General features: G+C 52.7%; 1 protein-coding gene across 2 annotated transcripts in view; it reads left to right on the top strand.

Annotated features, from left to right (window-relative positions):
- Positions 1-15,490, top strand: part of PTPRN2 (protein tyrosine phosphatase receptor type N2) — a 687,992-nt gene that overhangs the window by 613,650 nt on the left and 58,852 nt on the right. For both annotated transcript variants that reach the window (XM_027101365.1, XM_027101366.1), the window contains exon 15: positions 8,639-8,786. In XM_027101365.1, the coding sequence (XP_026957166.1) occupies positions 8,639-8,786 (148 nt within the window). The remainder of the gene's footprint in view (positions 1-8,638; positions 8,787-15,490) is intronic.

Genomic DNA, 15,490 nt, shown 5'->3' on the forward strand with positions numbered 1-15,490 from the left:
GTTGTGGCCTCTCCCGTTGCAGAGCACAGGCTCCGGACGCGCAGGCTCAGCGGCCATGGCTCACGGGCCCAGCCACTCTGCGGCATGTGGGATCCTCCCGGACCGGGGCTCGAACCCGTGTCCCCTGCATTGGCAGGCGGACTCTCAACCACTGCGCCGCCAGGGAAGCCCTCCCTTTTTTTTTTTTTTTTTTTTTTTTTTTAATATGATGTGTGCATAGCTGCTCTGCATCTTAAGTTCCTCGTTTGAAGGCGATAAAGCGGTGCGTGTTTAACTAACTATCCGGTGAGACCAGGAGCCCCACGACAGGTGAGACGTTGGGCAGGTTGGGCAGGTGTGAGAACAGAGGGTGAGTCACCGGGGGCGGAGCTTCACTTGTTATTTTTATTGCAGTCAGATGGTGTTTCGAATACAATTGTATGGTTTGTGATTCCATTTCAAGCAAATCTTTCCTACGCTAAGAAACAGCAAAACTACCCTCTGATCATTTAACCGTATCTGTCCTTCCTTGAGCTTGAACGGACTACTTTGAATTTCTAATTCCAAATATCTTAGCCTGCCTGATGCATAATATTAATAAATAACATTTAAAATGTGCCAGATGCAGCAATCTAGAGACAACCAAAATACCTTTTTCATCGAGCAGTTTGCTCTTGCCGCGTCTCTGTGTCCATATGTGCTAAGCCCAGACAATTAACCCCATCTAATTTCTCCTTTCATCTTTTCATATTTTTTGCTTGGAATTTAAATGTCTGTCTTTTGGCATTCAAACATGTAGCATAAACATTTCCCTTCAATGTATTAATGAAGACGGGTGACAATGATTATTTTTAAAGGAAAAAAGGTCATCGTCTCCCCAGATGGCAGCAGAATCAGCTTACTGGTGCTTTTAAAAGCATTCATCTAACTCTGCCTGACTTTGAAACACCAGCCTATGGTCCCCTCACAAGGAAAGGAAACGTAAATGGCTGTATTCTTACTCCAACAAAAGGTCTGATTGTTGTAATAGGCACCCAACCCGAGAAGGGAATAGAGACAACGCTTTCCTAATAATAATTGGATCTTCCAAAAACCCACCTTCCTTTACTACACCTGCTCCTCAGAGGAAGAAGCTTGTTCCTGGCAGCATCATTGTGAAATGAACTTTCACTGGGACAGTTTCTACTTGTTTCACGTCTGAAGACTCACAAAGCAACAGAAGTCTCCCAAGATCTGTGCGGACATGGTTTGATGCTGACATTACTGGTTTCCAACTGTATTGAGCAATGCGACGTGGTGCCAACTGGATCTTAGTTTGCTTGTTTTCAGCAATGGTCCACCATCCTTATGAGTTCTAGTATTTTGTGTTAAAAGGTTATTTTCATTATTCTCTTTAATAAGTCCTCTTGCCCCTCCCAGTATGTCACCCTCTCGTTGCTAGCGGTAAGAGATGCCAGCATACATCATTTCTGTGCCCTTTAACAGAGCGAAAACCGTGTGGTCCACGCGGGCTCTCGCGGCCGCCCCCACGTGGGTTTGGTTGAGCACTTTGGCAGCCGGGATCCCAGCTCTGCGGGCTGGATTCAGACGAACTTGCACAGCTCTCCAGACCCATCCTCCCAGCATTCGGAGGCGGACAGCAGCACGCCTGTCCTGCAGCACGGAGGCGGCCAGGGGGGCCGCGGAGCCAGGTGCCCTCAGCTGTTCTTAGAGCAATCATGGCCCGAAGCCCTTGTTACATGTGGTGAAATAGAAGATTTTAGTAAGTGGGATTCTTTCCTTGTGACCCTGAAAACTGATCCTTGATGTTGACGCTAGTAAAATGGTGCCTGTGAAACAGTCCAGATCCCGACATGATCTGAGGTGCCAGGGCAGAGCCCCACACGGCATCACGAGCTCTTTCCACACCAGAAATCAGCAGCTCAGCTTCACGTCCATCATCTCCTAAACTGGCATTTCCAGTGACTCCTCGAGACTGGTCAGGAAACGCCTCCCTATTAAACCAGCGATGAGAAGCACGTAGAAGGGACGAGCTCCAGGGCCGGATCCGCGAGATCCACGCGGTGAGGAAACTGCGGGCTTGTGAGAAGGACCACTGTCCCTTGTGGATCAGAAGCAGTGTTGAAACCACAAGCTATGTACTTAGTGGCATTGCTTCTCATCGGTTTAATAGTACCCAGCAAGGTTGACCACACCGACAACAACGTCTGTCCACGGCGACGCCCCTCAAGTTCTCCACTCAAGCTGCGGACTTAACGCATCACATTTCATTAGATAATGGTTTTCATTAGATAATGGTCAATGTCCCCAGAGCCGTGTAGTCACAGAATACAGAAGAGACATTACGAGATTTTCTAATGAGAATCACCATCCCTTCCATCTGTATATACTTTATAGTTACAAAGTATAGTTGATATATGAACTCAGTCAAGCGTCAGAACCACCTTAGAAATATGTACTATGATTCCCGGTTTTATGCAGCAGTAAATTAAGGGTCAGTGAGGTTAGATGGTCTGCCCAAAAAGTCGTCGTGTGGGCACCAGACCTCTTTGTTTATCACACTGTTAAGAAGTCTTTCAGAATCAAGCCGAACGCCTTCTCCATTTATTAGAGTTGCCTTCCTATTGGAAAAGCTCCCTCAGGCACTCACAGAGACTCTGTGAGTGATGGGTGAAATTAATCTCCCAAAGACACAAAGTGCTCCTGTGATTAACAAAACTCTATTGTGCTCCACAACCCAGATTCCATATTCCTAGGAATTGCTTTCTTGACCTGAAGATGCTGACAATTTGATCAGAAGACAGTGCAGAATATATCTGAGTGATAATAACAAATTGTGGACACAAGTCTCCACTTTATAATGGCAGTAACACTTTTGTTCCACAAGTTCTGGGATTCTGTGTAAAATGATTCCAGTGAACCTGGAAGCCAGTGGTTTGTTCAACACGTGAGAGCATTTCCTGAAAAGTCATCAGGTGGTGCGTGGTCCCCCTGCCCCAGAAACTGTTGGCCATTTTCCTACCCAAACAGTCGAATTGTGTGGGCTAGAAAAGGGGGTGTGAGCTGCGGAGCTGGGAGGATGAAGTCGGAGATGAGAGGCAGATTAAAGAGGAAAACCTTAGACTGAGTCAACAGCTCATAAAATGGGTCTTGTGAAAGCTGACGCGATCCTCAAGGAGCAAGAAACTCAGCAGAAATGCAGGTCCATCTTCAGCCTGTTGTAAATGATGGTGTTGTGTGGTCGGGGGTCACGAGGTCAGTGTCAGCCGGTTCGGCAACAAACTTGGAAAACCCATATTCTGAGACCTCGGGATATGGGGATTATCTTTATGCAAGTACATCAAACCTAGGCCCTTGAAAAGTATCGCAATTCAAGAAGGTTTTAGAAACCTTTGCGCTCAGGGCTCATCTGGAATTAGCTCGAGTGAAATTCCCCTGACGGGCTCCAGGAGCATGGAAACACAACGCTGTGTCCTTCCAGCCGAGAACCCTTGCAGTCCCCACCACCGTCACCCAGAATCTAGCTGAGTGGAGTGAGTAACTCTTCAACATTAAAGACTGACTTACTTCCAGATGTTCTTTAAGAACCGGGGTAGCTGTCATAGCTCATCTGTATAAGCTCTTCAACTTGAACCAACTGGTGCGGAGCCCTGACTCCACTTGACAGAGGTCTTCTGCATGGACACGGCGGGGGATCCCCTTCACCTGGCTGGCCCCCCGCTACAGTGCTGGCGATTCGTCCTGCTCTGCCCTGTGTATCCCAGAGCTTCCTCTGTGCAGGCTGACGATGTTGGTATAAGACGGGTCCCTAACCCCCAGGAGCTCACGACCCATGGGGAAGACAGGCTTCTTACACTAGTGACAGTGCATGGAACGTCCCCAGTGAGGGCCACTCGTTGAGGGCACAGGAGTCCACAGAAGCGTCTCAGGGAGACAGCGCCAGACCTGGACCCTGAGGATGGTTAAGACCAAAACGGAGGAGAGTCTGGGAGAAGCGCTTTCTGACCTGGGGCTGCTCCTCCAGGTCTGTGAGACCGCCGCGACCTTGGGGCTGTCACTGGAACATCAGGACTTGGAGCCACCCATCGACATGAATTGTGAAGCTGTTTGTTGGCTAACGCAGAAAGGAGGAAAGCAGCAGGAAGTATTTAATGAAACGTTCCGAAGTCCTTTGGTACTTGTGGGGGCAGTTCTTCCAAGTTTCAGAAGATTCATTGGCAAACTTTTTGGCATGCCAGCCATCAATATACAATTTTTACCTGGAGCACAAATTTCTTACAGAATTTTCCAGGCTACGATCAGTCATTCAACACACGTTGACTGTGTGCTAAGTGCATGCGACACGGGCCCCACCCTGAACAAGTGATCTCATGAGAGGAGGGGGGGCCTGGTGCCCACAAAGCCGACTGGGGTCCACGTCACGGAAATGCAACTTTTAAACTAGTGTCTGAGGCGGGGGTGGGTTGTAGGAAAGCAAGATGAGAGAAGGCAGTGGTGGGCGTGAAGGAGGAGGACACATCCGTACTGCCCTGGACTTCTGGGTAGGTTCATGACAGCACAATCGGCATGAAGAAGGCGTCCAGAATGATGGTGACGGGGGAGGCTTCAAACAGTGGGACGTGTTCTTATTGGGACGGAGTCGCAGGTTAGTAAAGTGAAGTCTGGACAAAGGACAATGCTATCTGGGCACCATTGGTGGCTTTTGAAGCAGGTGGTATTGTGACCAGAAATGCCAGCCTGTGAAGGAACCAGAAAGGGGATGTGAGAGAGGATGGAGGAGGAGGCCACGGCAGCAGGAGGACACCCACCAGCAGTTCTGTGTCTATAAGACCCTCATCTCAGCATCTTTTCAACTTAAATAAGAAAAGTCTATAATATTGATGTCATCCAAAGCTTAAGCAACGGTTGTCAGAACAGAAAAAAAGCAGCTCACACATGTGCCAGAAATGGTGGAGTTTATCCCAGGCCTTGCTGTTTAGCTCCAGGTGGAGACGTTAGCAGCAGCTTCTGTTTTCATTCTGCTTTCCTTCATTTTCTACATGTGCTATTTATGGAATAAAAATTAGTTGTTGTTTTTTTAAACTAAGCCCTCCTCCCATTCCTACCACACACACACACACACACACACACACACACACGCGCGTTAAAGGAAAGTATTTTAAATGTCCGCTTTCAGCACACCTACAGTTGGGGGAAGAACGTGCATCGTGTTTAAATTTCATGTTAACTCACCTGATTATTCCGGGCGGGGATGGTGTCTGGGGAGGATCGCTACACCTGTTCTCACACCCGTGACGGGAAGGGGCCTCATAGTATTGAGCTGTGGTGGCAGGTTTTGCATTTGTATAAAACACGTTCGTTTACTGCCAAGGCCTAGCTTCCTGACAGACAACATGAAACATACTCTCATGTCTCAGAAGAAAAACATCTAATCCACAAACAGGAAGAGCAAAAGCTCCTCAGACGTGGATGGGAATCATGTCCATTGAACACAGTGAGTGATGTTCTGTAAAAATACTAATAGGGAAACAACGAATAGGTCAAATTGAAATGACCGGAGCAGGGCAAACACAGACGAATGTAGCAATACGTGCTGAGAGGATGAAAACTTTATCTCAGTTTTAATATAATCAAGTGTATCTTTAGATGAGCTCATTCTCAATGAAACAAAGTAATAATGTTCGTAACTACTGTTTCCTCCCTGTGTCACTCAAGCTTGCGTACTACAGTCCCAGTTGATACTTCTTGCCGTAAGTTTAGAAATTCAAGTCAACTTGCAGCATGATTTCACTTTCCACAGTTAAGATAAATGTGAAAATTTAAACAGCTGCAGTTTACAGGAATTAAGATAATATCCGATGCCCCTTTTGCAGACGACATTTGAGACCTGATTCAACCTGCCAAGGTTTATCATTTTAGAATCCATCACATTTTATTGAAAGAAGCTCATTCATTCATGATGGATTTTGTGAACAGAGTATTTTCCAAAGAAAAGTGAGGATCCCAAATCGTTTTGCCAGAAACAGTTTTACATCCATTTGTAAGACTGTACATTAACCAGTCTTGGGGAAAGTAACCACAGAAGCACTGAGACTGTACACTTTACCCAGAACTACCCCTCCTTCCCGGGGACCCCCGCACACACATTTTAAGCTAGATAATAAGCTAGTTGGTATTTCCCCAAACTTAAGTGTCATCCTTATTAGGGTAACTTTGGTACAAGAAATACGTATCTGATATTCCATAATGATTGTCCCAAAAGAAAGCATTCTGTGTTTACATGTTCTAGATTGTGCCCTTAAGTTTGCTTCTTCCCCACCCAAAGAAACCTGTGAGCTGTGTGGGCACCAGGGGCTGGCAGTGGCCGGGCACTTAGAACTGCTGCGATGTTTCTGTTCCTGATGAGGGTGAGCTTCTGAGGTTCACGGTCTGTCCCTGAAAAGGGGTTCATGGTCACAGTTCTCGGTCTTCTGCATAAAAGACCATCTGCTGGTTCCCTAAGCGGCTGGAGCAGGGGGCTGAGGGATATGTGACCGTCACCCAGGGCCCCGTCGCTGGCCCTCCCGGAGCCATACCTGCCGGGGGGCCCTCAGCTGCTGGGCCAGGCGGCCCCGAGGGTGACTTCTCCCCTGGAACATCGCCCACCAGGCACCCGGCTTCCGAGCTCTGGTTCAGCTCACGCACATTGATACACACACCAGTCAGACCAACATGGACTACAGTCGGTGTTTGTTGAGTGAATAATACAAGACAGTTCAAGTCGCTTTAGTCAACATTTCCCTGAGAAGTGTGGGACCCCAGCACGACTGTCTGGTGGACTGTCCTTCCTTTTCTCATGCCTCTCTGTCCCCTGGAGTGGGTGCCGATGAGCCGGGGTGGCCAAGAGCAGTGGGGGGGATGATCCGAGCCGGGTGGTCAGCTGGAGTGAGTGGGCGAGGGGGCTGACGGAGGGGTCGGGGTGATGTGGGACGGGTGTAAGCTTTGGCCGGACATCAGGGTGCCTGACCGCTGGAGACCTGGCCTCGTGTGTGCGTGTGTGTTTCATTTTGCTGTGCGGGCATGTTTGAAGACCCACAAGCAAGATGTTAGAGGATGGGACCACTATCTCCTTTGGGTGCGATAAAGCCACCCGGGTTGGTCCTTTGAAATGCTCTTCCTTAAAATCACAGTCGTTTCTGGACTGAACAGATCAATAAGGTGAGTAGGCAGCACTGGCTTGGGAGTCTTTGTGGAGGGAACGTTCTGGAGGCCTTTGTTTCCCCATCCAGTTCTCCTAGTATCGCTGCCAACAGACAAGTGCCTGACAAATTAAGATCAGAGCAGCTGTGGGTCAGATACTCGGGTTGTTGTTTTTGTTTTTTAACACTGCCAGCCACGTGACGCTGCACACATCAGTGCAGCCCAGTGTCTTAAATGCAGCACCCCCGGTGGGTTCAGAAAAGCCAGCCAATTTCAAGAAAAATGACTTCTGTGCCAACAGAAACGGGAGCGGGGGCAGCCCTAGTGAAGGCCCCGTCTGAGCTCCCTGCCCTCGACTGTGTGGCGAGTGGCGGGATTGTCGTCACCGCTGGTGACACCTGTGCTCCCTCCCTGGACTGGGGCCTGTGCGCATAGGCAGCCCTCATCTGGGGACTAAACGGCAGCCATGGTGCCGGGCAGGGTCCCCCCGCCTCCTGGCTGTCCCCACCGGGACCCCTGGCTGAGCGCCTGGCCCAGGCTCTGGAGGATCTTGGGAGGGTGTGGTTTCTGTTTCTGTCCAAGAGAAACCACTTGGACACGATTTTGCTTGGATAATACAATAGTTTTCAAACAGTGTGTTCCGTAGTTTTCACTGAAAATATTTCAAACAATTATTGCATCATAGTATCTGTTGGTAAGCAGTGGTTCTCTGCGATGGGGAAAAAGAAAATGAGACTGAGTGCAGAGCATGACAACTGAGGTGCTTTCTCAGACTGAAGTTACTGACAAACACGTTTCTGTGGGCCCTGTTTTTTAACCCAGCTCCAGCTCGCTTCCTCCGTGTAGCACGGTGGTAGCTTCTTCGTGTATCTGAGCACGTTCCTTCTTTGACGCAGAGAGCAGGGTCCTCCTGTGCGTGTTTCCAAGCACAGAGGCAGACCCGGCTCCCAAACCTCCCTTACTCCTGACCTCAGAGCCTGGATGCCCAGCCAGACATTCAGGGCCCCTGGGCTCTCTCTGTCCCCAGCCGCACCGGACACACCTGCACGCGTGCCTGCCCCTCCCCCGCGCTGTGTTAAACCTCTTCCCACAAAGTGCGGCGCCATAAGCCTCCGTGACTGCGCTCATCCCGTGACCTCGCTCCTGGCTGGACACACATCCCACCTCTGGGCTGGCGCATCAGACCTGGTCTGCGGTGTGTGCGTCTGTTTTCACGGTCGCTGGGTGTTCTCACTGCCCCCCTTGGCACCGCGGCAAACGCAGCGTGACCACCTTTGAACCAACCACCAAAGCACGGGGCAGCCTTTGCCGCACCCTCTGCGTCTGGTTAGCCCTCGGCCCTGCACCAGGCCCCGAGCCAGCCCTACCCCCCTTCAGCAGGGGAACTGTGGGCTGCACCCCACGGGCCGCCCGGCGTCCCGTCACCGCCAGGGGCCCGCGCCCTCCCGGCTGGCGCTCCTGACTCTCGTTCTCCCTCCAGGCCTACATGGAGGACCACCTGAAGAACAAGAACCGCCTGGAGAAGGAGTGGGAGGCTCTGTGTGCCTACCAGGCCGAGCCCGACAGCTCGCTCGTGGCGCAGAGGGAGGAGAACGCGCCCAAGAACCGCTGCCCCGCAGTGCTCACCTGTACGTACCGCCGGGGCTCTGGCCGGGAGGGCGGCCGGTGGCGGTAGGGATGGGCCGCACCTGCCCCCCGGGATTTCCCGCTGCGCTCGCGCGGCTGCAGCGTCCTCCCCTCCTGCCCGTCTGCCCTCTCTGCCGGCAAACGTCCTCTCACTTCATTTTTTTTTTTTAATTTTATTGAAGTGTAGTTGATTTACAATGTCATGTTAGTTTCAGATGTACAGCAAAGTGATTTAGTTATACATAGATAAGTAGATAGGTAGATAGATGATACATAGATAATAGATAGATGATATATATAGAGATGATAGATAATAAATAGGTAGATGATAGATGATAGATGATAGATGGATGATATATAGATAGATGAGAGATGACAGATGGATGATAAGATAAATGATAGATAGATGATATATAGATAGATGATAGATAATAAATAGGTAGATAGATAGACAGATGATAGATATTCTTTTTCAGATTCTTTTCCCTTACAGGTTATTGCAAAATACTGAGTAGAGTTCCCTGTGCTGTACAGCAGGTCCTTGTGGGTGATCTATTTTATGTATGGCAGTGTGTACATGTCAATCCCATGTTCCTAACTTATCCCCCCACCTTGCCCTCTGGTAAGCATAAGTGTGTTTTCTATATCTGTGGGTCTGTTTCTGTCTTGTAAGTAAGTTCATTTGTGTCATATTTTAGATTCCACATGTAAGTGATACCATATGGCATTTGTCTTTCTCTGTTTGAGCTACTTCACTTAGTATGATGATGTCTGGGTCCATCCATTCATCTCACGTAAAGGGCAGGGAGACCACCACCCTCTGAGCCTGCCCCCGACACCAGCCTCGAAACACAGAGCCGTCTCTTCCTTCCGGCCCCGCGGCCGAGTGCTGGAGCCACGGGCGGGACACAGAGATCCCAGCGAGCACTTGCCGTTGCTCTGGGATGCGAGGCTCGTTTCTGAACCCTGGAGCCTCATCCTCACCTGTACTTGGCCTCACACCGTCGTCCTTGAACACTTAGGGCCATGAGGAGTTGACAGGCAGTCACGTGGGCCGGGCAGGCTGTGGGCACAGCAGGAGCAGACACAGGTGCCCCCGCAGCCTTCAGCCCGACAGTGTGTCACCAGCATGGCCAGGAGTCACTGCCAGGAGATGGGGACACAGGAAGGTACCAGCCCTGCAGTCTCACACTACGTGAGGTGACGAGTGACCTACAGGTGCGGAGGCCCACGGAGGACTAAAGGAGGGGCGGGCCGAGTCTGTGTCTTCCCACCCACCTGCACCTCCTCTCCTCCTGTCACTTTACTAGAGCCACCAGCCTCCTGTGTCCTAGCAGGTTCCAGGCCGGTCTGGGCTGTGGTTACTACACATCCCCCTGCAGGGGGAGGGGATCTGGGGGGTGTCTGTGACCAAAGTGTCTGACGTAAATGCCGACTGCACGAGTGACTGTCGTGGTGACGGAAGACGGGAGAGATGCGTGCAGACCTCACACACGGCAGGAGGAACTTTGTGGGCTGACTTTTCGAGGGCTCAGCCTGGGGCTCACAGGCAAGACCAGCCCCCTCGCAGGGAAGCACGCCCGGGGTCACAAGCCCCGTCCCAGCCTTGTGGAGCCAGTGGGGACCAGCCTGACACCACCCAAAGGCGCGGCCGGGCTGCCATCCCGACGCCCCCCGGCCTGGGAGACGCAGCAGCAGATGTCCTGTCTTGTAGCAAGTGGCAGCGACTCCACGCCTGCTCACGGGACAGCGAGAGCAGAGACACACTCCTGTGCTGCTCTAGCCCCAGCCTGGGAATTACACACCTTTGTAAATTCTTAACACGCTGCTTCTGGGTGTAAGTCTTTTCTAACGGTTTAGTCAGTGTTCAGACTAGTTCTGTGACGTCTGAGGGCCTTTTCCCTAAAGAGCTCTAAAAATAGGAGCTGTTGCGATTTGTAAGTTTTATGTTTAGCAGAAAAGACAGTAACTGACACATGTTTATTAAGCACCTACTTGTGCCAAGAGCTGCTGACAGACGCTGGGTCACCCAGTCAACCAAGCTTGGCCACTGTCCTCAGAGAGGATCCAGGTTAGGGGGTGCGAGGGTGTTCCAACTACACCCTAAATAATGTGGTGTTGGGGGCAGACCGTCAGCCTGGATCCAGTGTGCTCCCAGGCCTGGAGGCTTCCTCGGGTGTCAGGCCCTGTAGGGTAAATACTCAAGTTCAAAGCATCCCTTCCACCGAGCCAACCACAACACGGCACGTTCCCGTCCACGCGCCCTGCAGCCCGGCCGGCCACTGGGCTCCGTCTGTGCCGAGTCAGCGATGGGTCCACAGGCCAGGACCTCAGGCACGTGGGGTGTCCTGTCTTCAGCCTTGGGGTGGTGCTTCAGCCCTGCGGGGACCAGGGCCTCGGGCCTGCCATACGTGGGCCGGAGCCAGGGCTCTGAAGAGGAAGCGCCTTCCTGGCTGGACTCTGGCGCTGGGCGTTAGAGACAGGCCACTGTTCTTGACCGGCATGGCTGTCCCAGAGCCTGAACTAGGTTGTCGCCTGTCCGGGGTCCTGCAGGAAGTAGGGGCCAGTACCCTGCAGAGACAAGTGGGCAGATAGAGCCTCCCCAGACGCGCAGGTCCAGTCCCAGCAAGTGCGTCCCCACCTTTGTCCTCCACACTCCTGCCTCCTTAACTTTTAGAGGAAATCCTGTCCTCAGATCTCCACCGGCATCTCTTCCCAGGCAGGACCCTCCGGCGATGGCCTCACTTAAACTCTTACTGGTCTCGCCAAACTCTACCAGGGAGAACCGCCGCCTCTTCCTGAAACCTCTCCGTATTGTCCGGCTGTTCACTCCTTATGGCGCAGAAACGGTCCGTGATGGAGCGTAGGGCGTTGACAGGGTGGCCTCCACGCGCCCCGCTCCCTGAAGCCGACGTCGACGCCCCAGCCGGGGACAGTGGGGTGTGCATGACAGTGTCCTGTGTTCGACATGCTCCCCGCAGCACCCACCCGTGTCACTCAGCCTCACTCGGGGCTTGGGATGGAAACCCCAGGGCCATCTGTCTCTGCATTTGCTCCTTTTGCCCTTATCCTCTCCCGTCACCTCCAGCGAGGCCCCTCATTTCTGTATCTGACGGTACCGGCCCACTCTGCTCCCTCCTACCCCTGGCTGGACCCCACCTTCCTGCCTTTACTTCCCTCCATGAAGCAGCTCTGCTCCTGCCCCGCTTCTCCTCATGTCCATCCTCCACCCAGGAGAGGGGAGTTACTGCCTGGCTCCCTGGTCAGCGGCCCCCCGGGCCACCCACCCGGACCCCGCCCACTCCGGCAGCGTGCAGGCTCCCCTCCTCCCAGCCCCTCCACATCTTTGCTCGTCTGCTGCCCCCGAAACGTCTCTCCCCCCACCTCCGCCAACTCGAGGGCCGTTCCAGCTGAGGCTGGAAGCCGTCCCAGTTGGCAGTTTGGTGGGATATTCAAGGGCGGCCGGGCTAGCGACTTTCCCGTCCCTGACAGCCCGGAGATTCTAGCTACAAGTGACTTGTCTTTCAAAGGACAAGGCAACTAGCGTTCACGAGATGTTGGCTGGCCATGCGCTAGGTCTAATTCTATAGCTCAGAAGTTTAAAGAATTTAATTTTTAAATTCTTTTTTTTTGCCTTTTTAAAAAGAATTATGCAATATTCCGCTCATCTGTTTTTTAAATTAAAAACAGGAATATGATGCTATTTTGGTGTGCAATCTTAAACAGAAAAATGTTTGTGATTCTGAGTTATAATAACAAGAGAGAGACACAGAGACACAGGAATACTTAGACATGAAACCAGAGAGAACGTAAAGCCAAAGACACAGGCACGTGAAGATGGACAGAAGGGTCTGTGATGCCGTTTCCCGCAGTTCAGCTTTCTCGGGCGTTGCTGCTGACGCAGCTCACAGCTCGGCCCCCCGCCTTGCCCCGAAGACGGGCCGGGTGAGGGTCAGAGCGACTCTGGCCCGGCTCTTCCCGGGAGCCACGTCACCTGGTGGCACCAGGCTTCGGCCACGTGTGACAGAAAGGCCAACGGCCAGGCTGAGCACATCGAGTGCGGCCCCCGAGCGCCCCGGGCCCACCCCCCAGCCCTCCTGCATCTGCCCCCCGTCGGACAGATGAGGGTGTTGGGGTTCGAGCCCGGGTGCCCTGTGTTGACGGGACACCAACCCCTTGTGCTTTTGTGGACTCACCTGAGACTTTCTGAGTCGGGAACAGGAACACAGACTTCGAACTTCCACAGAAGGAACGTCGAAAATACATCCAAGGCCCGCGGTACTTGACAAAGCATCGCTTCCCTTGAAACACACAGAAAACTATCTATTTCCAGACAAACCTTTGGTTTCCATATTTTTCCCAACTCCCAGCAGAACCCCCGCAGCGAGTATTCTGGTTCAGCCCCATCTGAGTGACCTGCTCAGCCTCTAGCCATCAGTCGTGGGAAATTCTCCTAAATCCGACAGGCAAGCAGGATTTTCTTCCCCTCACGTAAAGCGGCTGCACGAGAAGCTAAGTGTCCAGAGAAGTTGCTGACTTGGCTGTCTTTTTGTCACTCCCTTTTTTCGGCCTCTGAACCAGCTGAGTAACTGCCTCTGGATTGGGGAAGGCTGTAGGTGTGTTGGTGGCGACAAGAAACTATCCAGCCAATTCTGTGAAGGCTTTTCCTTTGCTACATCACAGCAGAAGCTGGGCTGCCGGAGACTGAAGAGCTTTTAAGGGACACGGGGAGGAGGCGCCCGGGCCTTCCCGTGGGGCTGTGCATGTGCGGAGCCTCTGGAGGTGGGCCCCTGGGCTGTGGGAGCGCCCCGCCGGAGCCTCCCCAGGGCAGAGGGGCTGCTTGCGGGCTGGGGGCCGCGCCACCGTCTGCACAGTTCAGCACTCAGGTTCAGCTTCTGCCCTCTCTTCACTCCTTTCCTTGAAGCTGGGCCACTGGATGTGTAAGACATCCAACCTCCTGTCGCCGGGTGTCTGTGCTTCTCCCCGTCCCATTCCGATGCTGCTCGCAGAGGCGGGAGCCGGGGCTGGGCCCCTCTTCTGAACCCGCTCTGGTTTCTGCGCCCAGAGGCCGATCACAGCCTTCAGAAGGGCCGCGACGGGCTGTGTTTCCTCCTTGACCTGCACGTTTCCGGTTTCCGTTCATCGTGCAATGGGCACATCACAGGGCACAGCCCCGAGCCGTCCATCCTTATACGGAATTGAACTCTGCATTCACTGCTGATAAACGAATCCTTGTTCAAAGTCAAGGGGAGTTTGACCTCTGGTCACCACGGTCACCCTCAGCCTTTTTCCATCCGCACGTTTTATAAACACGTTTTACCTGCCTTCGAGTCACGGACAGAGCCACATTCAACGGGATGAATACAGGGCGCTGCCTACCAAGGCCCCCCTCAGGCAGACTCGGATCCAGGAAGGAATGTTCCAGGGGCTGCTCCGTGAGCCCCTCTCTGCCTGCCGCCCTCCCGTGCAGCCCAGGAGATCCCCGCACAGCAGACCGTGCAAAAGGCCAGGTGTGCAGTGTCCCATTTACACCATCACCCACGAGCCTGGAGCCAGAGGTGAGCCGGGGCGTCAGGGGGCGACGTGGCTTGCCCCCTGCCCTCCTGACCCCGGGGGACTCCTTGCCGGCCAGTCCAGAGGCACTTTGCAAAGAAGCAGTGTCGCCAGCTTGGCATGATTCCCCCCACACGCTTCTTATTGCAGAAGTTTTAAAAGGCTCGGGTTGAGATGCTCATTTGACGATCGCCTACATTCCCACCAGCTAGAGTCCGCACAGCTGCCGCTCCGTATTTTGCCTTTTTTGTGTGATCAGTGTGTGTGCTTTACTTCTCTACTGGCTGAACTATTTCAAAGTGGGGTTTAGGCATCATGATATCTAAATGTGTCCTGTGTCCCCTAAAAGTAAAGACCTTCTCCTACGTGACTAGACCCCACTGTCGCGACTAAGAAAATCAGGGATCCCCTATCAGCCGCTCATTCCACGCCGTCTCCCAATGCTCCCAAATATTCCAGTTATATCATCTACAGCGGTTAGTTAACTAGATGCAGTCAAGGTTCATAACTGCCTGTTGGACTTCGCGTCTCTCTAGCCTTTGTAACTTTAGAACAACCCCCTTGGTTTTCCGACGTGACTTGATCCTAATAAGCTCCTCTTCTCCTGGCGGCCACCCTCCCTCGAAACCCTCACAAGCTCTCCGGTCAGGAGGCTGGCCTGGTCCTTGGGAAGCTGACTGCCTGGTTCCCAGACCCGCTATTTCCCCTCTTCTGGTCACGCACCTGAGACCCAGAGGCCCAGGGACACAGTGAGGTCGAAACCAGCCGTGGCCAGACTGTGCATCCCAAGGACACGCCGTGGACGTGGCCAGCACCCGCTGCCGCTGCACCCAGAGGACTCGCAGAACCTATTCTGGTCACGGGACCGGAGACCAGAACCTGCCCGTGAACACCGTCCCCCAGCGTCTGTCGACCCCCTAACTGTCTCTTCTCTGTCCTTGTTGGTTTGAAAAGGTATTCTCTGATAGAGATGGCCACAGCGAGACTGTAATTGAGTAGATTCTGTTTGTTATCTACCAGAATGATTTCATCTACACCAGACAGGCTGCATTCGGCGTAAACAAACACAGGTGCGCAGGCATTCGGCGTAAACAAACACAGGTGCGCAGGCATTCGGCGTAAACAAACACAGGTGCGCAGGCTCTCCTTTATC

The sequence above is a fragment of the Aethalodelphis obliquidens genome, unplaced genomic scaffold (assembly GCF_003676395.1).
Source record: "Aethalodelphis obliquidens isolate GAN/ISIS:26980383/991018 unplaced genomic scaffold, ASM367639v1 scaffold5, whole genome shotgun sequence".
Classification (NCBI taxonomy): domain Eukaryota; kingdom Metazoa; phylum Chordata; class Mammalia; order Artiodactyla; family Delphinidae; genus Aethalodelphis; species Aethalodelphis obliquidens.